The sequence below is a fragment of the Phoxinus phoxinus genome (genome assembly GCF_949152265.1).
Source record: "Phoxinus phoxinus genome assembly, chromosome: 16".
NCBI lineage: Eukaryota > Metazoa > Chordata > Actinopteri > Cypriniformes > Leuciscidae > Phoxinus > Phoxinus phoxinus.
In genome coordinates, this window is record NC_136891.1 from 8,468,481 (window position 1) to 8,495,797 (window position 27,317).

The following is a 27,317-nucleotide window of genomic DNA, read 5'->3' on the forward strand; positions in this document are numbered from 1 at the left end:
TTAAAAGTCTTGCATTAGAATACAATTTTTAATTAAAAGGACCAATTAAAAATAATGATGAAGAGCAAAGAGTACATTTATTTTGAAAAATAAAGAGCTACTACCAATAAAGCGGATTTATGGACAGGACACACATTTGTCATTCAAACATTAAATACTTATTTTTGAAGTATTTGTTAAAGAATTTTTAAAGAAAAAAATAGCATTAGGCACAAGATATTTTATTGCGCTTTTTATATATACACAAAAATGTTCAACATAAGTGGAATGACTTACAGCACTGGAGGTCAGTTTGAAGCATATAAACAGATAAACTATGGTATTCATACAACAAAATCAGTAAGTACAGTACACATCTCTGGAGAGACAAAAGAGGAAAAATATTTTTTTTCCTTATAACAATATTGCCAATGTAGTGAAGTCTGAAATTCATTAATGATATTTGGTTATGCTTTATTTAGAAGAATAACACAACCAAGCCATAAAATCGCTGCATACAAAACAAAAACCAAAAGGCAGTTCCAATTAGGAGACAAACACACAACGAAATATATTTAATGGAGGGTCCTGAGACAAAGACGTCAATTTCAAGTACATTTTGTCAAGTGGGACCAAATAGACAAATTCATTTTTCATTACGGTAAATTAAATTTAAATAATGTGCTACACTCAACCAATGGGTATACGTGTGACATATCTAAGTGCATCAGAGGCTGCTGTATGTGCATATTGGCACTATTACTAGAATCAGGCTTAAAAAAAAAAAAAAAAGATGTAACAGTGAAAATTCAGAAGCACATGTTTTGCTCTCTCTTGGTATAATTGCTGCTAAAAATACCTCCAACATGTTCTTCAATAATTCTCTCAACTTTTGAAATTGCAAAGCAATCAGTCACTGCCTCTTATCAATCAGGCATGACAAGTAAACTGATGAAAAATAAATATACATCTTTAAAATTCAAGTATATAACAGAAAATGGCAGCAACAAACTATAACCCTGATTTTGCTCCCTCTGTGACACTGGTGCTAAATACTAAAACCAAAGATGAGATGGAAATGACTCATTTGGAGTTAAAATTGAATGTCCTATTAATTAAAAGTTTTTTTTTTCCAATATTTCAATAAATTCCCACATTTTTACAACCACACAAACACCACCAAGTAGACTGATATATTGATTGGCACTTCGCATCTTTATCGGCCTTCAAGACACCAATCAATTGGAAAAAAATCCAAAGCAACAAAGTAGATAAAACAATAAACGTATTGTTTATGAGTAGTATTGCAGCATTGTAGTAAACAATGATGTAAAAACTGTGCAGAAATGTTACTACCTCGAATAGTAGCCCATGGACAAAGTAGAAAATGGACTTTGTTTTCTACATTTTCTACGGAGTAAACGATCATTGTTTACTCCGATCATTGTAGTAAACAATAATCGGAGTAAACAATGATCGTTTACTCCGTAGAAAATGTAGAAAACAAAGTCCATTTTCTACTTTGTCCATGGGCTACTATTCGAGGTAGTAACATTTCTGCACAGTTTTAGCAAAGCTGCTATATTAAAGGCAGGCTACTGTAAATTGAAGCTGAAAAAATGCAGGCGTATGAGCATAATTTTTTCACTAAGGATAAGATGTCGATTTGGTCAAGCACTTCAAATGCACATGTATGCCATATATACATACAAAGGAAAGTCAAGACAACATGAAAACAGCTAACAAACATTGGTGAGTATGTGCTGCATTTGCAATCAATTATACATACTGTGTTCTACACAGTATTTACTGTATACTCATACTACTGAAAAATAGTACAAGTAGTTTGGTAGTATGCCATTTCAAACACACCCATGAACAAACTGTGCTGTGTCCTTATTATTCATCTCCATCATTTCAGGTATTAATGAAAATCTGCAAACTGTGATGGTCATGTGGGCACTGTGAGGTAAGCTAATGAGCAGTAATCTCCCATGTTTGGGGGTCCGTTGATGCTTTGACCTGTATTGAGCATGGGCACACGGGTAGCACATAGTATTGCAAGACCTAGTAGCAAAAGACGGCTAAGGCTTATGCTAAAATAGGGCAGGGCATTGGCTCGACAATCATATGAGATAAGTGCTTAAATGTTCCCTTCAGACAGAGTTGCTCACATACACGTCTCGATGAAATTCAGTAGTCCATGCCATCATCACTTTCATACCAGTCTGAAGGAGCATCCGTCCCAAAGTAACGGTCCCCAAAATTACCTGCAAAAACAATTGCTTTGGATTACAAGATACTGAATGTTCCGTTTTTCCCTTTGTTTTTGCCAATCAAAGAGCTCTTACCAATCCCTGGAATGATGTGGAACTCATCATTGACATTCTTGTCCACGGCTGTGGTGATGATGCGCACCTTTGGAAAGGCGTAGGCCACTGAGTGAACCCCCATCTCCGCCATGAGCAGAGAGAGCAGGAAGATCCTATCCTCCTGGACATCGTGATCCTGTAACAGAGGAGTTTGCAAATCACCCTTATTTAAAGGTATAGCGGAGGATTTTCGTTTTCCGGGTGGGTAGCCTATACTATTGGTCCACCTAAGTGTCAATCATTCTGGTGATACGTTTACGTAAGGCCGTCGTACGTGCTCGTCCCTATGTAGTTTTCGCTTTCTGGTGTATTATGTGTGATGAGTTACAGTTTCAGCCATTCCTTTGAAAATGGCTGAGGGTCGAAAGAGAAAAAATGTATACAAAGTGTATGATAAGAAGAGAAAGGCCGCAGAATATAGAAACAAGACCAGAGTGATTTTGGGTGAATATTTCACACGCTGGCGTGCGCTATAAGCACAGGTTGGGCTTCCCACTGATGCCGCAGTCGCGAGGATTCTACTAGACAGGTAAAGTTTGTCATGCTATTTGGAGAAATCCATTTAAAATCACTGCTAGTAAAAGTTAATGTAAGCGTTCCCTCTCGGGAGCAAATAGAGTGTTGCGCATGTGCATTTTAAAAAAAATTGGAGAGGGCGGGTATTTTCTAAAATTAGGAAATTTTAGGAGTATTTTATGTATATATATTTTTTAACTGCATAACAGATTTAAGAATTTTGATATTTTTATTTAATATTTTGGAATATTTTAATAATAAATCTTATATCTCTGACCTAGAATAGTGTATTAGTGTCTGTTATGCACTGATATATATATATATATTAAATAAAAAATAAAAGTTTTATGTATGCATTTATCATTTATCAAAAAAACAAACAAAATATAAACATATAAATAAATAAAAAATTAGGAAGAAAATTGTATTATATAAAATTAAATTTGATTATATTGTATATATAGAATAGATTATAGAACAGTTGATATAGAACATATATTTATATATATTTGTATAATATAATCAACACGTGGTGCAACATCATGTATATCTATCCATCCATCCATCTACCTACCTATCTTTTATAAATGTGCAACATATTCCCAAGTACCCATGTTGATAACAGAAGTATTGAACAAAGGCCAGACAGACCTTTTTAAACACCCATATCCTATGTGAACTTTGTACCCACAAAATGTAGAAATTTGACCAGGATTGTTTGTTTTGTATGCAAGAGAGAGGTCAAAGATCATTCAGAGAAGTATGTGGGGTGTCCATTGAAACAGATCAGTCCGTACAGATCAAAAATCAGTTTTAGTATTAACATCCCTTATCACAACATTCAGCATAGTGAGATGTTGACATTTATCTTGCACATCTTAAAAGTTAGGCTTAAAAGGCAGAAACTGGGTGTCAAGGCATAAACTACTCTACAATTCACTCATGTAATACAAAATTAATACATAAAAAACCTATCAATAGCTGTACTCATTTGGGAAATAAAAATGCACTATGACCTTTGTGTCTGCTAAAGTGACTTACAAGTAAGACTCTGACAGCCATGAGAGCTGCCGCCCCTGTTGACACGGTGCTGTCCATCAGGATGACATAGTCCTCACTGAGGTCCTTGGGCAGGCGCAGGTAATGGAGCTGCAGAGGAGATTAGACCGTAATAAGACTTTTAGGCTGAGCAGAGATTTATGTGCCAGCATTAGGTAGTACACTAAACATGCAAAACAGATGGAGACGTCAAGGAATTTGAGAGTGGGTTTGAACTGAGACTATGTTCTAAATTTAAAAAGGACATCAGATGAACTTGAACTTCAAAGAAATGCAAATGAGATGCTACAGATTTGGAGATCTGAGAGTGATAAAGCTAAAAAGTGGCTAGTTACACACTAAAAAGTAAGTACTAAAATTACACACAAAAGCTAAATAGAAATATTTTTTACAAAAACTAAAAATGACGAGCACATTAAAATTACCGGTACTAAAACTAAAAAAAAATATTAAACAATAACCTAATCCAAAATATGAATAAATACCACAATAGTATATCAATTATGCTAAAATAACAGTCATAAGTAGTGTACCAATGTAAAATGAAAGTACAGCTAGAGGGAGCTGTACGACATACATTTACAAAACAATCCATCAGCGTCAGCACAGTTGAGTTTATCATGTATATCACGACACATGTTATACATCAGGTTGAATACAAGGCATAGATATCAAATCTGACAAACCACTGGAGTGAAACAGACCGTGACCTGAACAGTAGGGTATGAGTAATTCATACGCTCTGTCTTACCAAGGCTGAGAACACAAGGGCACACGATAACACGGACACTTCTTGATCACAGCTTGTTTATAGACATGAGTGTCAGTTGGATGGGTGAAGATGTAATACCTCAGGCTCTCCTGTGTCGTGATTGGTCTGGATGAGGATCTTTCCGAGTCGGATGTCCTTACAAACAGCCATCAAGGCCTGTTCCATGGTCTCTCCTGCCCGTAGAATGGACACACCAGTGATCTATCAAACGAATAAACAAGAAAGAACACGGGTATAAAGTCCTGCCATATAGATAATAACAATACCAACTAATGTGACAAATATATAGACATGCTAACTAATTTGATCCATCGTTATTTTAGTGGTTCTTTTTAGTCAGTTTTATTACAGTTCAATTCATATTTTTAATAATAAGCTTGTATTTTATATTTGTATATTTAGTAAAAATTTTAGTGATTGTCTTTTTATTTATTTATTTATTTTAATTTAATTTATTTTTATTTCAGTTTTAGTCATTTATTTTCAGGTAATAATTATAGTGCTTCAACTTAAAATGAACGAAAATGAGAAATGTTGCAATAAACTGAAATAAGTTTAACTAATATTTATATTTTATTACAGATAGTTTTTCATAGTTTCAGATTTAGGTTGTGTTCACACTTATAGTTCGGTTCTTTTGGCTCTTTTGATCCAGACCAAAATAAGAAAACAATACATTTAGTCCTGTTTCGCTTAGGTTCAGTGTTAAAAACTACAGTCTGAAAGCTCAAAATACCAAAAAAAAAGAAAAGAAAAAACTTTTATGACCTATATTTTTTCACAGAACATCCAAAACAATGCTGTGTGCTGGGCTAAATGCGTTAGCTGTATGTGCGTAACGTTACAAATGCTGGTGCTGACACCTCGTGAAAAGCGTATAAAATGTGTAAATTAGTCAAAACTGAGTCCGGAAACCCTCCATCACACACAAACGAAGATCTGCTGCAAGGAGATTCTGATGCATGTACTGAATGGGCAACATTGTGACTATGACGAGAAAAAAAACAGGTATGCTTGAGCATTCTGAGTTTTTTTAGGGTCGCATCATGTCCTGTTTTTGGTTCATTTACAAGTCTTTGGTCAGTGTTGCGTTCATATTTCAGTTGAACTGCACCAGAGTATGTTTAGAAGCGTTCACATTTATTTAAATGAACCGCACTAACAGAGCACTCGCACCAGGGTTCGTTTGAATTAAACCAAACATGCCAAGTGTGAATACACCATTAGTTAACAATAATAACCCTGATTTGATCAGTAATTTTTTTTTTCAGCAAAGCATGTACACATTTTAATCTTCAAATAAACAAACCCTTTTCCCGCTCAGCCTCTTCCCTTCATATACAGTTCCTTGAGGAGTTTCAATAGACACCGGCTAGAGAGAGAAGAGGACATAAGAATCAGTGATGGAACTAACTAGTGCAATAATCATCAATGAAGACTTGCTTCACTTCACACCATCAAAATTTTATTTGTCCGTGGGGACGCTGCTAGATACGCACGCGTATGAGTCACTGTATTATGACCAATATCCAGAGCTCATAACATTGGGTTTAAAAGTTGGTAATGACGGTCCACTCACCTTCAGCGGCAGGAAGGACAGGGCGTGCTCTATGAGAAGCCTCATTAATCTCTTTGAATAGAAAATAAATTCATCCCGACTGGTTTCTTTATTCCTGGGGGCACAGGGGACAGAGTCAATAATACACAAGAGATGATGTGCGTTTTGGAGGAGAGTATGAAACTGTAAACATGAAACACAGGTCTGAGAATTTAGATAAAGTGAGAAAACAATCCTTATTTTATTTTAATTAACCAATTACAGAAAATCTGTGGCCCAAAACATACAAATACAAAATCAAACTGCTGCCGGCCTGCTCAAGTCCAACTCACGATGATACATTTTGCTCTTTATTTACACTTATACTGGAGTAACCCAAGGTGTACACCTAAAGAGTACAATGGTGATGATTCTGGCTGGGTTTGAAGTTAAAACCATATATCCACACAATTCTAAATCTACAGCGTCACAGTAAAATATATTTATTTTTATCTGAGCTGCGAGCAATCAGTTTGTTAATGTGATGAGATGTGCACCATGAAGTAATGCCAACAAGTCTTTTTTTATTATTATGTTGGCTTTGCTAGGAGCATGCAAAAAACAAACGGTTCACAAACAAATTATTCTTGTGGGCCGGTTCTTTTAATCACTCAAAAAGACTCAAAGTTTGAATCAATCACTGAATGAACTGAATCTGTCAGAGTGGTTACTGAATCAACATCTGACACACTAAAAGCTGCAGTCCGTAACTTTTTTTTACAATATATCACGAAACACTCTCCAAATTGAAGTTCTTATGTAATGTTACATGAGTATTCACCAGAACAGTGAGGTCGTACCTGATAATAGTGTGCATTCCTCTGACCTGTGGTGTGCTCTCCATGAGGCTCAGAGTCTTGGGTAGAGGTTGACCCTGATGGGCAGATGCCAGGGCTGATCTATATGGCACATGGATATGAGATGTAAACATTCCTTTTTAAAATGGCTTGCAAACAAACGGTACCACACAACACATTTTGTCAATGGAAAAGAGACAAATATAATAATATTTGACTTTTTCCCCCCAGTGCAAATATGGTTTGAAAAGCGAGCCTGACGTGTTATGGTAGCAGGTCAAGGTAGAGAAAAGGCCGATTCACTTCAAGTCAGAATTTCCATTATGAATACATTTTTAAAATTAAACAAAGGCATAATTTACACAAATGAATCGCCCTCACCCAAAAAAGAAAGGGTTATGTATTGGCTTAATATAGCTAGTTTCTCAGTACAAGGAGCAGTGTGATAAGTATGTGCATCATCTATGTAACTATCAGACTTGGTGTGAATGGGCCTTTAAATTAGAAGTAGGCAGAAGTAAGGGCATTGCAACCAAAGATCTGATGTACAAGCATTAAAGGAACAGTTCACCTAAAAACTACATTTACTCGCTCTCATTTCTTTCCAAACACGTGACAAAATTTCTTCACAAAGGAGAAGTCAGTCATACTTGAGGGAGAGTAAATGACAGTTTGAATTTTAGGGTAAACTACTTTTTAAAACAGTGACATAATGTGATATTAAATAAAACCAACAAGATGGTTTAGGGCTGAACCTATATTAAATCACTGTGTTCAATTGATTTGTTTAAAATTACAATATTGTAAATGTGGAAAAACTAAGCAAGGACTGAGAGAGCCACCACTGCCCTCTACAGCCTATAATAATCACAGAAGAAAGAAAATTGTATTTAGCTAATATATTAGAAATTATATTTAGCTGCTAAATTTCCTTCATTGTGGCTGCCAGTTTTCACCAAACCTCAGCCAACAATCCCATAAAGAAAGACACCATGTCCTAACCAGGAGTGATGCGAAATGTGTTCAGCGACAAAAATTTGTCTACACTGAACACACAACTGCTGAGCAGCGCGATGCAATAACCAATCAGAAGTTTTGAGGGGCAGGATTTTGGACCAATGAGATTTCATTGTGGGTGTGGCTATATAGGCGAAATGTCACAAAAATAGAAAACAAGAGACAGAATGTCCTGTCGCTGTTAAGACTGGTTAGGACACTGACAGATTGACAGTGTGAATGTTAGTTGACCATTCTGAAAAGATGAAGTTGAGTTAAACATACACAAGCAAGTTGAAAAAAAAAGTCAAACAATAATAGTAAAAAAAGCTGATTGTTACTAAAGGAGCAGAACATGGTTTTATATAGTGAGGAAGGAATGCAGAGGATGGATAAAAAACAAATAAAAATGAAGGAAACAGAAAAAAGACGAGAGGATGCAAGAATTTATCCTCACATATCCCAGCGGAGTTTCCTCTGAAGAAGGGAATAAATGATCATTGGGAGACAATGATGACGAGATAGAGAAAAGAGAGAGGGAGGGGGGAGAAAAGAACAAGACTTGATTAAAGTCTATACGGAACAGATGGGACAGATCACAGCCGAGATGAGCTCAGGTCTGGGCAGTATGTCAGTGGTTTTCAGCTGAAATGATGCTGCTGGCCTGAATAAAGTGATAAAAGGACAGCGGACGTCTCAATAGAGAAAATGTATTGATGGGATTTGCAAGCTGCACAGTACCTGAAGAGAAAAACCACTGAAATAGGCCCATCCCCGTGTTAGCAACAGCATCAAAATAACAGTGGAGGTGGAGACAAAAGGTACACCGTGAAGCTATGGTGTGTTTTTGCTTGCAAAACAATCTTTTTGTCTTCACATCAATCATTCAGGTCCTTAACAAACAGTCTCCACTTTTTGTTATCAGGAAGGATGCATGAAATTGTTCAAAAGTGACAGACTTTTCCTATTTAAATCAAAGAATCCTGAAAAATACATAAAAATAGTAAGCAGCCCAATTGTTTTTTAACTGATAATAATTAGAAATGTTTCTTGGGCAGCAAATCAGCCTATTAGAATGATTTCTGAAGGACCATGTGACAAGTATGGAGTAACTCAGCTTTGCCATAGACAACAGTTATTAAAATTGCAATTATATTTCACTTAAGTGTATTTTTGATCAAATAAATGCAGCCTTGGCAAGCATAAGAGACTTCTTTTAAAAACAGTTAATTAAAAAAACGGCCACAAACTTTTGAAATGTTATGTATTAGCTGTTTAAATTGGAACAGCCAAGACTTTAGACCAATGAGATTACAATGTGGGTGGGGCTGTGTATCCGTTTATACGGCGGCCTCGACAACACTCGACATTTAATTTGTTTAGCGTAGTCGTGCGTTTACAACACCATAACCAGAGCTACGCTTTTCCTTTTGTCTCTATTTGCATCTCTGCAGGTTTGAGAAAAAAAAAAAAAAAAGCACAGATGAAGCACAAGTTTAAGGAATGAGGAAAAGATAAACGGAAGGGAATGAGGGGAAAAGCAGCCATACCTCACTGTGATTTCACGCTGGGATGGTTAGAGCAATCGGTTGAGGTTTTAGCAAGTATTTCATTACAAACACACACAAGGAGGAGAAGAATAAAAAAGAAAAGAAAAAAAGACAAACTCATGAAATGAGATATTCACTCAGAAAAAGCCATTCCAAACAGTCAGCCCCTCACCCTCTCCATGGTATACTGGAAAATATTTCATGGCAATATCAGCTATTCTTGATCCCTACATTTAACCGGGTATAAATCACATGCTTACATTTATGTATCTCATATTCACATCACTGCAAATGAAATGTCTCCAGCTGATTTAACAGTATTCATCAGTACAGGCATGTACAGTAGACTGCCCATACACCACATATACAGACAATATATTTTCCATAGCTTTGAGGTTACAATTTTACTTAGCAAAGGGTGACTTTAAATTAAAATAAACTTTTCTGTTTCCTACAGTGAATTTAAAGAAAAATGCTTTTATTTTTTAGAGTCTGCTCTTTAACCTAGACTTTTTTAGCCTACACTTACCCTAAAATATTATCAACAAACATTTAACAAATGATTCATATATTACATATTTTATATATTAATTTGTATTAATAATATAATACATGAAAAAATAATATATTTTACGTTAGAGTAGATAGATAGATAGATAGATAGATAGATAGATAGATAGATAGATAGATAGATAGATGCCTAACCTGTCACGTTAGCAAGTCTAAGGTTCATCTAATATTTTCTCTCAAAGTAAAAAATGTCAATACCATCATTACCATCATGCACAATATTGAAAACCCACACCAAGTTATACCAAAATAACGCAGACCTCAAATCTGAGCTCAATTGGATGAGAAACACAATGCGGCACTGTGGCTTTAGAGCATGATATCTTTTGTACAAAAGCACATGGTTCATTAGTCTTAAAGATCATTCCTCACTGTGACTGATCGAGTGAAGAAGAGAAAAGAATTTTCCACCTCAGGATAATTCATGACTTTATTCAGCCTGCCAGACAAGAAAAGGATTATATTTCAAAGAGGCTCTAAACCCATTTTGTAGAATACATCTGTCATCAATACATGAACATCTCTCACCAAACGTTCATTAGTGTTAACATCTTTGTCTAGCTAATAATTACCTTGGTAGACACCTAAAGTAAACATGAAATCAAAATTGACTTTACATTTGCTTTCCTAATGCACGTCTACTGGTTTCGCAGAATATTGCCTGAATGATTCATGTAAAAAGTGAATAATGTTAACCAACCATTTAGACAATTTTAACATTCACAATCAGGCCAGGCTTTATTTATACTGGAACAAAATGTCCACTTTTGAATACAATAGGGTCATCATTTCAACCTTCCTTTGTTTTAATGTGTTAGAAATGACCATACAGAATTTTACAGGTTGCAAATTAAATTTTATGTTGAGGTTTCGTGGATAATAATTTGAAGAAAGAAAAAAAAAAACTACTCTATATGGTCCTAAACTATGAGAAATTAATCCTAATGATTCTAGTTGTCCAGAAAACAAATTAAAAGGGAATATAAAGGGTCAGACGGACTGTAAAATGAAGATCACTGGCCTGACCTTTTCTTGTTTTAACCAATGCACATGCTATTTGGGAACAATATATATTTTATAACAGGTAAAGTATGGCCACCAGAGGGCAAACTATACTTATACCATGAGCACATTATACTTATACCATGGCATGGGATTCATATGCACATGCATGCAACATTTAAGTGTTTGTATTAGGAGCACGTGGATCATCTAGCAGGAATAATAACATGCATGTTGACCATTCTCAGCACTTTAATATGCACAGACCAACTAACCATTCTCACTCAATGTTGAACAGAAGAGAATAAGGAGCCATTTTTATTACGTACCTTTTCCAGTTGACTGTGGACGTGCTGAACTATCAGATCCAATGCTACAAAGTTTTCTCCACCTGGGGCAACAATGGAAAGGGGCAGCCTTTTATAATGTATATAATAACTTGAATAATGAATTCTAATGCATGTTATACTTCAATAAACTAGGGATATTTTAGTTATTTTATGCATTTAATTATTGAATTGCCATATCACCATCAAAAGCTATATTAATATACATATATATATATATATACACAAACAGTCAAACCAAAATTTATTCTGACACCTTCAACATTTGAGATATCAAATCAGTTGATATTTCACTGGTTTTGTCCATCCTTCTGTTAGACTGTCTCACAAATAAATTAGGTTGAATAGCTGTCAGCTGCATCCACTAGTAAAAAAAAATCAAAAATGATATCTGGTGTCTGAATAATTGTTGGTTTGACTTCTTATAACATCAGTTACAACTATATAAGTTTTTTCAAAATATTTATAAGACCTTTTTTTATTATTATATATTAATTACATTTCTGAATAAAAATATTGCCAAGTAACATTTCACTAAAATATGCTTAATAGTCAAAACTGGTGAGCGTTTTGCAATTTTGACAATTTCCAAATTCACCTACCCCTTGGGACCACAATATCTGCAACCTGCACAGTGGGTTCGATGTACTGTTCAAACGCTGGCTTGACAAATTTGTTGTACTGTTTAATGACTCCTGTAATGTCACGCCCTCGATCCGTGATGTCCCTTTTCAGACGCCTGACCAGCCGGATATCAGAGTCGGTGTCTACAAACACCTTCATGTCTAGCAGCTGAAGGGCACACAGACAGAAATGCAATACAAAATGTAAAAAACTGACAACATGTGTGATAGACAAACAGTTAGGACTGCAACGAATAAATACTTTGAACGGCCACAGCTATGTGCATTCTGATGCACTTTTAAGGGTTTAATCAAGTCAAGTTTATTTATTTGTCATACAAATGTCAAAAGACAATTTGTACATCGAAATGTATTTGGTTGAGGCTCAGGCATTCAACAGTAGTGCAATATATACATTGAAGTAGTGCAATTTAATACAATTTAGAGAAAATATATATATACTTACAGTAAAGTATATAAATATGGAAACCAAATATATATGTTTGCTTTGTGTATAAAAAAAAAGCTATTTGTAAAGGAAAGGTTTGTGTGCAAAGGTATGCAGTGCAAGAACCTGGAGTAGACCGTAGAATAATTTCTGTCATGGTATACGATAAGACAGTGCAAGAAGGAGTTAAGTCTCCATTACAGGTCTGCAGGTAGAAGCTGTTCTTCAATCTGCTGGTTCTGGATTTAATATCCAGTCTGATGGCAGTTTGTTAAACAGTGTGCTGGGTGACTGGGGGTCAGCAATGATTTTGCAAGCCTTCATCAGACATCGCGTGTGGAAGACGTCCTGTAAGGTAAAGAATGTGGTGCCTATAATCACTTCAGCTGCTCTCAGAACTCTCTGAAGGACCTTGCGATCGCCAATAGCGCAGCTTCCATACCAGACGATCAGGCACCCTGTCAGGATGCATGCACTCAATGGTGCATCTGTAGAAGGTTGTGAGGATTTTTTTTTTGGGGGGGGGGACCAAACTTCTTGAGCCTCCTTTGGAAGTAGTCGCTGACGAGCAGACTTTACTACTGATCTGGTGTGCTGGGCCAAGGACATCAGAGAGGTACACACCAAGAAACTTGATGCTCCTGACTCTTTCCACAGCAGTTCCGTCAATGTGTAGGGGAGCGTGACTGCCCACTTGCATCCTCCTAATGTCCACGATCATCTCTTTGGTTTTCAGTGGAGCACCCATGCTCAGGGTCAGCGTGGAAGAGAGCCAGTTTCCAATTCTCACCTCTTGGGGTCTGTTCGTCAGAAAAACCCAAATCCAGTTGCATAGTTGCCCAAGTCTTCAAGCTTTACGATAAGTTGGCCAGGATCATGGTTTTAAATGCGTAGCTGTAATCGATGAACAGCATTCTCACGTAGGTGTTTTTCCTGTCCAGGTGTGACACAACATTGTGCACCGCAAGACTGAATATTAAGTGTTCCTGTGCTTCGGATAAACGTACAAATTTTTCCCGCCGCAGTTCATTGGTCGTTTTAGGAGCTGTTTCTTTAGGATTATGGGTAGTGTACAACACCATTCAAAATCATGGGGTAAGATCTTATTTTGAACTTTTATTCAGCAAAGATTAATTTAATTGATCAAAAGTAACAGTAAATACATTTATAATTTTACAAAAGATATAAATTTCAAAACATGCGTTTAAAACTTTCCATTCATCAAAACAACATGACAACAATATCATGGTTTCCTCAAAAATCTTAAGCACAACGTTTTTCAACATTGATTATAATAAGAAATATTTCTTGAGCAGCAAATCAGCATATTACAATCATTTCTGAAGAATCATGTGTGTGACACTGAAAACTGGAGTAATGATGCTGAAATTCAGGATTTGCTATCAAATAACTAAATTATAACTGGACCTTGGAGCAGTGGAAGAATGTCGCCTGGTCCTATTAGTTCGGTTTTCTTTTATATCACGTGAATGGCCGTGTTTGTCTGCCCCGTTTACCTGGGGAAGTGATGACACCAGAATGCACTGTGAGACAATGATAAGCTGGTGGAGGGAGTGTGATGCTCTGGTCAAGGTCCTGCAGGGAAACCCTGTGTCCGGACGTTTATGTGGACGTAAATTTGACACGTGACCAACCTAAACATTGTTGCAGACCGGGTTTACCCCTGCATGGCAATAGTGTTCCCTGGGGGAAGATCCTCTTTCACACACTGCACACATTGTTCAGGAATGGTTGAGGAAGATGATGAAGAGTTCAAGGTGTTGCCCTGGCCTCCAAATCTCAATCCAACTGAGTGTCTGTAGGATGTGCTGGACCAACCAGTTCGATCCACAGCGGCTCCACCTCACAAACTGCAAGAAAGGATCTGAAGAGAAGAAAAAAAAAAAAAAAAAAAAAAAAAAAAAAAAAAAAAAAAGGTTCTGCTGCTAACTCCTTTTATGCCAGATAAGACATGACAATTTCAGGGGTCTTGTAGTCCATGCCTCGACAGGTCAGCACTGTTTTGGCCGCACGCGGAGGATCAATGGCATATTAGGCAGGTGGTCATAATGTTTTGGCTCATCAGGTAAAACCTAATTTTCCTCCAGTCCAAAGTGATGAAATTTTGCAACGCAGGCACAATCTGTCCAGGAAATACTACTGTCTCTCGACGGAGCGAAGTGATAGGATGTTTTAAAAAGCAGCTCAGCAAAGTGGAAGTCGGGATCAATCAAAGCATTAGTGCAGCGTGACGGCAACTAGCCAAGACATACCGCTGGTGCCGACACTGGCGCTGAAAATGAATATCATTCAGTGAGCCGACAAAATACGGCAAAAGCATCAGGCTAACGATAAACAATCCAACAATCTTAAACAGCAGCGCAAGCAGCCCTGCCAACACGGCGAAATATAACTTATAAGACTGTGCGCAGGCATGCAAGTATAGCATAAGAATGGGGTAAAAGGTTGAGTGTATATCAACTTGTACAGGACAGGAAGTCATTGCTCATCCTTCCAGAACGAATTTCTCTCAAATAAAAATAATGAATGTGAGCTGTCACTGTATTCACAAAGACCTGCCATGAGAAAGAGTTCAACTGAAAACCCTGATCTATTCAAGCCGACAGATGCAAAAGTGTCCACCGTTTGTTGAGTTTCATTCATTCTGCGGCACGTCTGCTGCAAGGTGCTCATAAATCACATCAGGATGAACTGCTTTGCCAATGCGTACATAATAACTCCAATTTAAATTTGTATAGATTTCCGGAAACTTTGCACAGGGAAGAATCGAAACCCAGCTATGGGAGCAGTCAACGCTGGTGTAAATAAACGCCGCCTATTCACTTCCTGTAGCCAGTCCTTACCTTCACCATTAAAGAGAGAAACGAATCAGTCATCTTCATTATGTGAGGAGAACAACAGGATGCAAGAAGAATAGAACACAAGGAGAGGAAAACGGACAAGCGAGGACAGTCCTTGTGCAGTTTTAATAGGACCAGGCTTTAGAAACGTAATTTTATAAATCTATTCTTGAACCAGAGATGCAGTAACTCCCCTAAATGATAGAAGAGACAACTAGAACTTATTATCTAACCATTAACCAGTATTCATGTATATTCAGGGCTGCAAAGAGCCAGAGATGGTATTGCAGAGAAGGAAACTCATCTTCCTGGTTGGGTTGTGGGAATGAGGTCTATTACTCAAGACGCGGAGACACACCAGTCTGGGTGAAATTTTCAGGATCATTTCACCCCAAATTCAAAAAGAAATAAACAGAGCAATTCCAAGAGGGTCCTTGGTGCTCATGCTCTAAAAATTAAGACATTATAATTTACATAGCGATAATTAAGACCATAACGATTTTTTTGCATGGCAATATTTTCATGACCACAAGCACATTTTCATTAGCAGAATACATTTTTTTTAAATGATTCTCATAAATGTTATACACTACCATTCAAAAGTTTAGAGTCAGTAGACAAATGTATACTTTTATTTAGTAAGGAAGCGTTAAATTGATAAAAAATGACAGCAAAGGCATTTATGTTCTTTCGAACTTTCTATTCATAAAAGAACCCTGAAAAATATATTTGATCAAACACAGCCTTGATGAGCTTCTTTGAAAAACATTAAAAAAAACTTACCGACCCAAAACTTTTCCATGGCAGTGTGTGTGTGTGTGTGTGTGTGTGTGTGTGTGTGTATATATATATATATATAAACATCTCATTCTCATGACTTGTAACACAGTAATAAAACCATCATACACAGGCCATTTAAACCATCAAAACCATAATGCATAGTTTAAAATGCCCTTTATAATTTAAATATTTTATTTTTTATAGGGTTGTACATAGCATTATGGTAGGTTACTGTAGAATTTCTTGATAAAAAGATAATATATATTTTGCATATTGGGGAAAAACAGTGTCATCAGCATGGACGCAGTACTTTTAAGAAAATGGAAAAAAAAAAAATTTATGGTCATTCGGCATCCATCACTAACCTGTGGGAATATATAATACATAAAACTTCCTCTCGTCTCTTCCTATCATTACACATCTCTTTTCATTTGACCTTATCTTTCACTACACCTCCATTTTTCCCTCTCTGCTTTATGACTCCCATGATGCTCTTCTATATATCAGGCTATGAAGCTTTCCGTAATTCTTCCCCTCTTTCACTTAAGTTCCTTTGTGATGTCACAAACCACACTTAAAGATTATAGCTGACACTTTTATATAATGTCCAGTGCGACAAGTTTAATATGAGGCTTACCTTTAAAAGCTCCTTGTTGGCAAAAGCCAAGATTCCCTCAAATATCACAACGTTGGCCCCATAGACGGTTTTCTGCACAAAGGATTATAATCAGAATATCAAATGACCAGTAATAACATAGCATATAACACAATATAATATAATACAATTTACAGGGTTCAACTCTAAGGATTTTTTCCCCTGCCAACATTTTCACTGGCCCCACCAAATGTTTTTTTTTTAATATGAATAAATAAAGTTGTGTTGACCAATGTAACATTGTATTCTAATAAATAAGCCACCAAAATTTTAGATACCAGTGAAATTCAAATTTCACAATTCTCGATTGATTCCACTTTTTTGATACCTCAGCAATAACAGCAATAAACGCAATAACAGCAGTCATAATACCAGAAGCACCACACGTGGCGATCTAGTAATCCCACTCAGAAAAAGTACATTTGGTCAATTATCATTTTCATTTACTGCAATACATAACTGGAACTCATTGCCCATTACAATTAAAAACATACATATGTATTCGACTTTTACTGTACACCTTAAAAATTGGCTAATCGACAATTACACCTGCACACATTAATATGCTAGATGTGATGTGCGCACTAGATGTGACATGATCATGCTTCTGCCACTTGATCTCTGCTGACTGTTTCAATGCTATGTCCTATATGTGTTTCATGTGGCCTTTGCATGATTATCTTTTGTGTCAATTTTTTCTATTTTATTGCTTGACCTGCTTTTATGTCTTTGTAATTTGTGCTTGCTTGTCTGTCTCAATTGTGTACCACCTTGTCTGTTTGTCTAAGCTCTTGCTTAAGCCTTGTTTTAATTGTAATGTATTTATTGATGTATGCCAATTAACAACTGGCTGGGGACTACAGCTGGAAATTAGCCGTAGAGGCTAAAGCTGCTCTTTTCATTAAAAGAGGTTGTCCACATTACTATAAACCAATAAAGTAAAGTAAAGTAAAGCAAAAACTCCTAGCCTAACTAATATAAAGTTATTCTTTATATAAATGTCTTCAGACTCGGCTCAAAATTATCCAAAAATAAGGTTCACAAAGCACCCCGAAAAATTCCTTGAAGTGCTTATTCTGGACTCCAACTATTTTTTCACTTCAAATATGATGTTAATAAACTGAGGCGGTGCAGGGAGAGACTGTGGAAGTGTGCAGTGATGCATTTCCTCCATGCTTCCCTGCTTCAGAATGAGGGGAACCCTGATGGTGTCATGATCCCATTAAGAGAGATGCACTACCATGAGGCTTCCCGTCAATGGCCACTCATTCTGTATTGATCAGCACACGTGGCCTGTATATGGCACAGAGCCAGAGATCTCCCTTTATCACTCATCAACATTACGATCAATTTATGGAAAAATTAAACCTTAAATTTTAGGAAGACAATAAAAGGCAACACAGTCCCTAAATAATCATGTCTGAACTGACGTAATTATAGTGCTGTGGTTTAACTGGTACTTGCTTTATTTCTATCAGGCATGAAATTGCAAGTTGCCTAAAGAAAAAAAATGCAACCAACATTGTACCAAGTTGACATTTCAATGATTTGAGTGATAGTTTTTGGTTTTGTTTTGTGTTAAAATAAAAGTATACGAGTTAAATTAAATCAATACAGAAATAATAATCAGTTTTAGACTGTAAATCCATCTAAATTAACATCAATATAAAGGAAAAATATAAGTTATTCATGTTATGGTAATGTTCTTCTGCCACAATGTGGCATCATAGAACTAGAACATATACTAATAGAACAATTACATTGCATTGTTGCATCAAACTTAAAGCAATAAAGCACTAGTAAGTTATTCTATCCTGAAAACATTCTTCTATCCCAGCTAAATGCACAAAGGCAAATGCAAGTAAACTGTTGGTAGGAACATTTGTATTATATTATTATATTTGCAAATTCTACTGGGTGATGCAAAAACTACACAGCTTTATTTTGTAGGGGGAAACAAAGTAATCACTAGAATGCATGAGTCTATAAGCTCATGCATACTAACCAGCCAATCACACACATGCTTACCCACTCCTTGCGACGGTTATGGGTGGTGAAGTCATACACAGGCACTTTTATGCTTTTGCCCTTTTTCAGTTTTCTCAACACGGTTACCAGCAGCTCAAAATCAAAGGCATCAGGATGATCAAAGTTGTACTCGTTTCTGGCTGCCAACTCCTGCTCCTCTTTACTCAAAACCTACAAGTCAGAAAGAAAAAGAAGTTACAAATACGTTAACACAAGTATACTTCGGCGGTGGATGGTGGCGAAGAAATGTTGTGAGGTTGACAATAGCAAAAAAGATAACATTCAAAGAAAGCGTCCTGTCGAATTCCCACCATAAAGAAACAGATTGACTGATTGAACCACTTAATTAGACCACTAATAGGCTGAAGGATATGCCATTAAATCAAATAAGGATTAATGAATAGACCTTATAGTGTTTCAGCACATCCAACAGTGGCAGGACCAAATGATATTAATGCTTCAATAGTTTCAACACATGAAGAAGTTCCATTTGGAGCATTTTAATGGCACGTACCTTGTAGAAAGAGTCCATAGAAAGCAGAACAACCCAAGGAACATCAAGAGCCTCTATGATCTTATTGGCCACGGTGGTTTTCCCAGAAGCACTCCCTCCGCACAGACCTGCAGGACACACCAGAAGACGCAGCTTGTTCAAATGCACAAAGAGCAAATATTTAATGCAAACATTATTTGACCACAATCATGGCACAACCATGAATTTTGCTGCTGTTATTAAGGTAACATCTGAATTCAAAAAGGCCTGTCAAGCAAACCCCTTTATCAAAAGCATCTTCGAGAAACTTATACCAATGAAAGACACCTTGTATGAATTTATATTAAGGTTCCCAAAAAAACAACAACAAGCTTTTAGATTCATTGTGCTTTACAATAAAAAATTATATTATAGCTTACAGTAGGGGGAATAATTATTTGATCCCCAACTGATTTTGTAAGTTCGCCCACTCACAAAGAAATGAAGGGTCTATAATTTTTAATGATAGGTTTATTTTAACAGATAGACAGAAAATCAACCCAAAAAATCCAGAGAAAAAAACACTTTAATTAAAGGTGAGGTATGTGATTTGCAAAACGGCTGGCAGATTTTGAAAATACACAACTCCAATGGTCCTACCTTCTTTCCTTTGACTCCACCCATTCAAAGAACATGGACATGGATGGGGGGAGGGGGGATGGTACGACCGATTGATTGACGCACTTACTGTCCAATGATTCTAGGTGGTCTTGGAAATGATTGGCTGGAGTTTTTCAAGTCCTGCCCGTTCCACAGATGATTAAATTGCTTAATTTTTATTTCAGTGCTTCTAACTCAGTGGCTGTAAGTGGGTTAGGAATAGGATTTTAAGTGATTTTGAAAAAAAATGGCCAAAAAAGAGAATTACATACCTCACCTTTAAAGGTTATAAATTAATTTGCATTTCAGTGAGTGGAATAAGTATTTGATCCCCAGGCAAAACAGGCCTTAGTATTTGGTGGATAAACCTTTGTTGGCAAGCACAGAGGCAAGACGTTTCTCCCAAGCCTTCTCTGAATCATAACTTGTCAGAACAATCATGATATATGGTATATAAATATTAATTTTGCAGCTACTTTATAATAATCAATTTAACTTTTTAATGCAAAAATGGCTGTGAAGTAAATCTAAAAAAACACACAAAAAAAAAACATGGTTTTAGAGTCACGGTGCTAATATAATAGTTAGAAATAGTTAGTTAATATAATAAATTGCAAGGATCTCTCCAAACTTATAGTAACAACCAGAAAGAAAGAAAAATCTGCTTGAATTGCACAACTCATCTGACTACATTATACAAAAGCCATTCAAGTAAGACATTATGCTGACCACTACATTTTCAGATACTAAAGTTTTAAGTATCAGATAGATTCATTGGTTCTCAAAGTGCGGCCCGCGGGCCAATGGCGGCCCGCGGAAACATTTCTGGCGGCCCGCGATAACATCTGATAACATTTGTAAAACTGTTAAAACTGTACATTGCTTTGAAAAAATATTTTTTCGTTTAGTGGTGTTTAGCGGCATCTATAGGCATAAGCGGTAATTACGACCGATCGCACTTGACCTCTCACTCCCAGAAGGCATCAACGGAACGGTTGTCTGTAACGTTAGATGGATATGATGGAGCGAGAGCCAGGGCGGGAGCCTGGCCCTTCGAGAAAAAAACGTCATGTTAGCGAGGAGAAAAGGCAGTTTCAAGATAAATGGACAAACGATTACTTTGTCGAACCTCACGGGTCGGATAAAGTCGGTTTGCCTGATCTGCAAGAAGGTAATTGCAACAGAGGAACATCAGATCATCGTGGCCAACCGAAAAGAGCACCACAAATCCCATTGCAATTCAAATCCCATTGCAATTTAAAAGGGTATGTTGCCAAGTAATCAATATTCAGTGTGATTTAATGACAAGCTTATTAATAGCCTCGTTTCCATTACCTTACATTTTTTTTATCTAATTTCTGATCATACATAAAATAATAATACATTATTCGCAACTACTTTTATTTATGTGAACTCATAATAACAATAAAACGTTGTGCTTTTGTCAAATAAAATACAACAATGCTTAAAAAAGTGTCAAAAAGTCATAAACAAAAATCTGAAAATTCGTCGATATTTACTTTTTTTGCGCAGCAGTTGGTGTTTCAAATTAAAATTTTGGTGTTCAAAAAGACGTTTTGAGAAGTGTTTCGTTTCAAAAAGACAACAACCGTTCATTTTTCAATTACGGATTAAAATAGATAGATAGGCTAATAATAGGGCAAAACATTTGCGCAAATCTGTAATGGTGCTTTCACACCGGACGCGAATAGCGCGTCAGGCGCGAGTCATTTCAATGTTAAGTCAATGCAAAGACGCGTTATGCGCGTAAAACGCGTGTAACGCGTCTTTGCTTTGACTTAACATGGAAATCACTCGCGCCTGACGCGCTATTCGCGTCCGGTGTGTGGGTGCAGTAATAATGGAAACGCGACTGACTGCACCCACACACCGGACGCGAATAGCGCGTCAGGCGCGAGTGATTTCAATGTTAAGTCAATGCAAAGACGTTTACGCGCGTAACGCGTCTTTGCATTGACTTAACATTGAAATGACTCGCGCCTGACGCGCTATTCGCGTCCGGTGTGAAAGCACCATGACAGGCAATGATATGATGATATGCATGATGATGATGACTTGTTTGGTAAGCTTCTATTTTAAAAGTCTGTCTCTCTCTCTCTCTCTCTCTCTCTCTGCTCTCTCTCTGCGCTCTCTCTCTCTGCGCTCTCTCTCTCTCTCTCTCGTACTTGAAATGGACTGCACACAGGACTGTTATATCCAAAATTTGTCTGTTGAGGGTAGAGAACACTAGGGATTTTGTTTGAATTGCAATTTTTCTCAAGATTTTCACAAGTTTTGCCAGGTTTAGCCTCAGTTATAAATTAAAATGTGTTTATTGCAGTAAATTTAAACTGTAGAGATGCAACCTGGTCATTAAAATTATTTCAAATGGGATTTTCTCTTCAGTTTTTTTTTCTTTTTCTCCCCCGCCCCTTTGGCGGCCCTCAGTTCAATGTTGGGTTCCTAAATTGGCCCTCACCTATCAAAACTTTGAGAACCCCTGAGATAGATCTATAGAATAAAAGGCCATAAAGAAAACGAGACAAAAAATAAGATACACCACTAGTGGGAATAACAAAAAGCTTCTTGTAGTAAAGTTACTTAAAACTGCTTTAATGTTCTTATGTCTTCTCTCGCCTCCCTGTTTCTCTGACCTTTGGTTAAGGGAAGATCATTCCACTTGGGTGGATTTATTAGTTTCTCTCTGACCGAGCGAGCAGGGATGACAGTCACACCAGACTTCTATTTTTTTTTTTACAGGAATAATTGACTGGAGCACATCCAAGTGTGAAATTGTAAGCCGTACGACAGGCTCTTTGTGAGTAATGGATTGCATACTAATGACCTCAGAGCTCAGTCCTGAGAGAGCTCATGTTCTCAGACCCGATTCACACCACAAAAGTGTAAACCCTGCAATAATGTCTTCTCGGAAAGTTCCACAAAAGATTTCAAACATGCTTAAAAGCTTTGCCATCACAGGAATAAATTATATTTTAAAATACATTAAAAACAGACAATAGTTATTTCAAATGGCAATAATATGAATTTTAAAAATATTACTGTTTTATGTATTTTGATCAAATAAATGCAGCAATGGTGACCTTAAGAAATCTTACTAAGCCCAAATTTTAGAACGATAGTGTATATATCATGTCTCATATTTAGAGCAAGCAATGTCTATTCTACAAACTAGAAGAAAAAAAAAACATTAATTCTGTATTAGCCTTACGAGTTTTTATTTATACTCCATTTTACATTTATGCTTTTTTATTTATGAGTTTAATAAAGTATTAATAAAATGCTGTATGAAAACCAAAATTAGACCCATTTAATTTTCTTAATAATGACTTATTGTGCAATGTTTTTATAATCTTTTGTCAAATGTGATAATTCATTGCACTTAATAAGATAATACATAATAAGACTGATTTGTGGAAATCAAATGTAGTAAAGGTATGCGTGCGTGTCGTACCGATCACAAAGGCTTCTTTAAAGGTGGTCCCAGTAACGTTGTACCAGGGTGGTCGCCCTGCAGTGTAGATTGTCCTCTTATTTGTCCTTAGAAGTGGAGGCTCAGTTTTGCTTTGGCTGGTGGTCCGTTTCCGTGGGGACAGCGAAGGGGTAAGGGGACATCTGGGTCTCATAAGGCCATCGAGAGAATCCTCGCCACTACCACGTATTAGGGACAAACAAATCAAACTGCAAAAAATTATGTTTTATAAAGTAGCACAATGGGATTTGCTTTAATCATCAATAACTGATAAATTATCACTGAACAGAGTAAAGTAGTAAGTGTGAGTGTCCACGTCGCCATCAGACATGCCTTTAGAATCATGAACGGCCCCATTTGACCTGAGCATTGCTATTGGACACTGTTTCATAGAGAGCTTGAGGAAATCTGGGTCTTTGTGATGCCCTCAGAAAAAGCTGCTCACATGATCATTTCTGTTGGTGTGGTAGAGGGACTAGGAGCTTTCTTCATATCCTGTCCAGGAAACCACACATCTGCTCAGCCAAACCTGGAGCCTCATTTGAGTAAGACTCTCATCACATGGACAGACACTGGACACTCACAGGCGCTAATGAATCATTCAATTGAAGTACAGTCCATTACACAATGGCAGTGCTAAAAAGGTCATGATGTTTGCTTTGAAAGACTAGGCTTGCGTGGATTAAGGGTAGTTGACATGAATTTCTATTGTCTGTGCTGCTGTGACATGTGGTGTGCGTTTTGCTGATTCTTTGGATTGTTTTGGAAGGAATACGAGGAATATGAGTCACATTACTTTTGTTGATACAAAGAAGGCTAAAAGGCGATTAAAATTTGTTTTAAATTAATGGAAATATGCATTAGCCTATAAGTTTATAAATATCCATATGTTCTCAATATCAGGTTATATATACAAATGAAACTCTAACGGGCATGTTATGCTTAATTACCCTGCCCGTTTACACCAAGAACGATAACTATGAAGATAACTAACTATATTAGCGTCCACACCAGCGGACGATTTCGTTCAATGTATTCCAGGCGCGTGCTTGACTGTCCCTTTAAATGCTCGAGCTAGTTACAGCAGGACGGTTTCTGATTGGCTGTCAATGTTTTATCGCTTTTCATCAGGATAAAATCGTTCTGAAACAATCATCCAACGATATAGTTTCACTGTGCAGTTATCGTTATAGCTGTGGTGTGGACTCCGCTATTATTTAATGTTGAGAACGATTTTTAGAACTATATCTTTCTTTATCGTCATATTAAGGGTTAATGTAAACACACCCCTAGCGTCTTTTTGATTCGACAACTAAAAGAGGATAATATCGACTATTAGCATTTAAAATAAATGTAATGCTTGCGTTTATAGCTATATCTTAATTCTGTATGTTGCTTTAAATTTAACTGCAACACAGCCCTCTTCATTCGACTCATTCTTCCATTGATTTGATTTGATTTTGCTGCCACGCCAGCAGCTCCAGAAAAAAAAGAAGCTGCTCATTCTGTTTGAGTTCTAATCTAGATCTCAACCAGACAAAAAATAAGACCAAACCAGCAGGTAACGTTACACTGTGTAACCTGTGTCCCTTACTGTACTGCTGCCACTGGTCAAAACAACACTGTCCTTTATTTGTCAACCAGATCAGTTACTAATCACATTAGCAGAGCTCGACAGGCACTTGATCTACTCACCTGTCAGATCTAGACATCGACTGATCATCCTCCTCTCCTTCTTCTTTCTGTTGCACCTGGACATCGTTTTGGCTCGTTGTCATCGCCATGTTTTGTGCCGCGAACGCGCGGAAACGCATGTCCGGAAGTGCGTTTACGTCACGCTTGTGGTGGCGCATAGTAAACGCAGAGCCATATCTAATCATAATCATTCTAAAATGTTTCAATACCTTTCAATGTCAGGGTTCCCAAATGTGATTGGGTGCATTGATGGAACCCACATTCCTATTAAAGCTATGTTAATAGTAAGTCAATCCATAGCATGTGCAGGTAACAATAGATTTTTGGGTGCTAAATCTTTGGGTGTTTAAACAATTAAAGGATAATTCCGGTATTTAACACCTTGAGTCTATATTGTAGTTTGTTTTGGATGAACAAGAGTGGTGGACAACATTTTTTTGACAATGGTTCCTCTCTCGAGTTTTTGACTATAAAAGAATTGGCCATGGACCCATTTAACATTGGAGTCAATGGGCATGTCCGAAAATGTCATTAAAACAGCCAATAATGTTCGTTTACAAAACTGTTAAACTCACCGAGTGGTTAGTGGTGTTCGTTGATGATTATAAACAATATATCGTCGCAATATATGATTCCAATCCGTTTATTTTGCTATAGTGGAACTATTTTTTCAACAATGGGATTTTACAAAATGACGAATAAAACACGACAGAAACTGTATTTCGCAACACTTTTTGGTTCTGATACATCAACTAACATCACTAATCACTCGGTGAGTTTAACAGTTTTGTAAACGAACATTATTGGCTGTTTTAATGACATTTTCGGACATGCCCATTGACTCCAATGTTAAATGGGTCCATGGCCAATTCTATTATAGTCAAAAACTCGAGAGAGGAACCATTGTCAAAAAAATGTTGTCCACCACTCTTGTTTATCCAAAACAAACTACAATATAGACTCAAGGTGTTAAATACCGGAATTATCCTTTAAATCCCCCTCATTACCTGATACAGCTCTTTGGCAGGCAACTAGAAAGAAAAAATAATTCAACATGGTTGATAAAGTCTGTAATACAAACACAGACCAAATCTTTAAATGAGGAAGGACAACTGCAGAAAATGTCTTACACTGCTAAGATTCTGTAGGCTATGCGGTAGATGGACCCTCATCTGCATGTAAATCCCCAGCATATTCTGTCAAATTAAATTTTTTATTCTCTTATGTAAAAAAGGGGGAATGCATTATATGCATCATACCTCTATGGGCCTCCCCACATTTTCGATTTCTGTGAAAGCAGAGGTGGTCTCTTCATCTTCATCCTACAATGCAAATAAGTAAGGATGCTTGGTCTAGCAAACAGAAAACTAAAGACAATAATCACTTACAACTGTGACAGAGTGTGGTGTTGCAGGATGGTCCTATAACCTTATACAATGTGGCCATCAGCACCTGCAAGACAATTAAACCAATAAGATACTCAGTGCATATTCTCAAACAAATACTAAAAGACATTCATTAGGAACATCTAAGAGCACTTAAGATTACAATATGCAGCATATATTTTGAAACTGACATACCCAAGCCAGTTTTGGATTAATCAATCGAGAGTTCGGGCAGGGTATGTGAAGGTAAGTTAACCTTGCTTTGAATACCCCTGGAGGGCCACTCCTGGGATGTTTAGATCAGACTGGATAAAACAAGGTTAAGATCCAACATGAACCACATAAACTTCCAGGCAGGTTGGATCTAAACTCTCCATGACTGAGTTTGGACACCCCTGGTTTACAGGAATAGCTATATTTAGTAAAATCAAACTTCTACTAAATTAGTTTTAATATAAACATTTGTTTGTTTTTTAAACAGTAGGCCTATGCGTAGCCTGAGACGTTTTGTGTGCACTGTCTGGTTTCACCATGGGACTTTTTCTCTCTTTTTTTTTGTATGCCTATTTACAATATTTGCCTCAAATTGAAAATAACTTTTCCATTTCCGTCTTACTGACACGTGCACCCATTTGCACTGCAGCCAGAATTGCGCATGCAGTT

General features: G+C 36.8%; 1 protein-coding gene across 3 annotated transcripts; it reads right to left on the bottom strand.

Moving 5' to 3' along the window:
- Nucleotides 1–205: 205 nt before the first annotated feature.
- Nucleotides 206–26,465, bottom strand: LOC306983281 (uridine-cytidine kinase-like 1; the record flags this gene model as incomplete). 3 transcript variants are annotated; one of them, XM_079583528.1, is made up of 17 exons in its annotated part: nt 206–2,249; nt 2,331–2,487; nt 3,909–4,016; nt 4,777–4,899; nt 6,008–6,070; nt 6,278–6,371; nt 7,096–7,194; nt 8,546–8,565; nt 11,540–11,601; nt 12,160–12,349; nt 16,907–16,978; nt 18,953–19,123; nt 19,467–19,573; nt 23,557–23,753; nt 25,270–25,412; nt 26,277–26,300; nt 26,400–26,465. In XM_079583528.1, the coding sequence occupies 17 exons, from the start codon at nt 26,460–26,462 to the stop codon at nt 2,173–2,175; spliced, it is 1,770 nt and encodes a 589-aa protein (XP_079439654.1). In that variant the 3' UTR covers nt 206–2,172. The 3 variants fall into 3 exon arrangements, with proteins under 3 accessions (XP_079439654.1, XP_079439653.1, XP_079439652.1); XM_079583527.1 differs by lacking the exon at nt 8,546–8,565 and adding an exon at nt 9,639–9,655 and having other exon boundaries at nt 23,557–23,783; XM_079583526.1 differs by having other exon boundaries at nt 23,557–23,783; nt 26,400–26,462.
- Between the last annotated feature and the right edge of the window lie 852 nt (nt 26,466–27,317).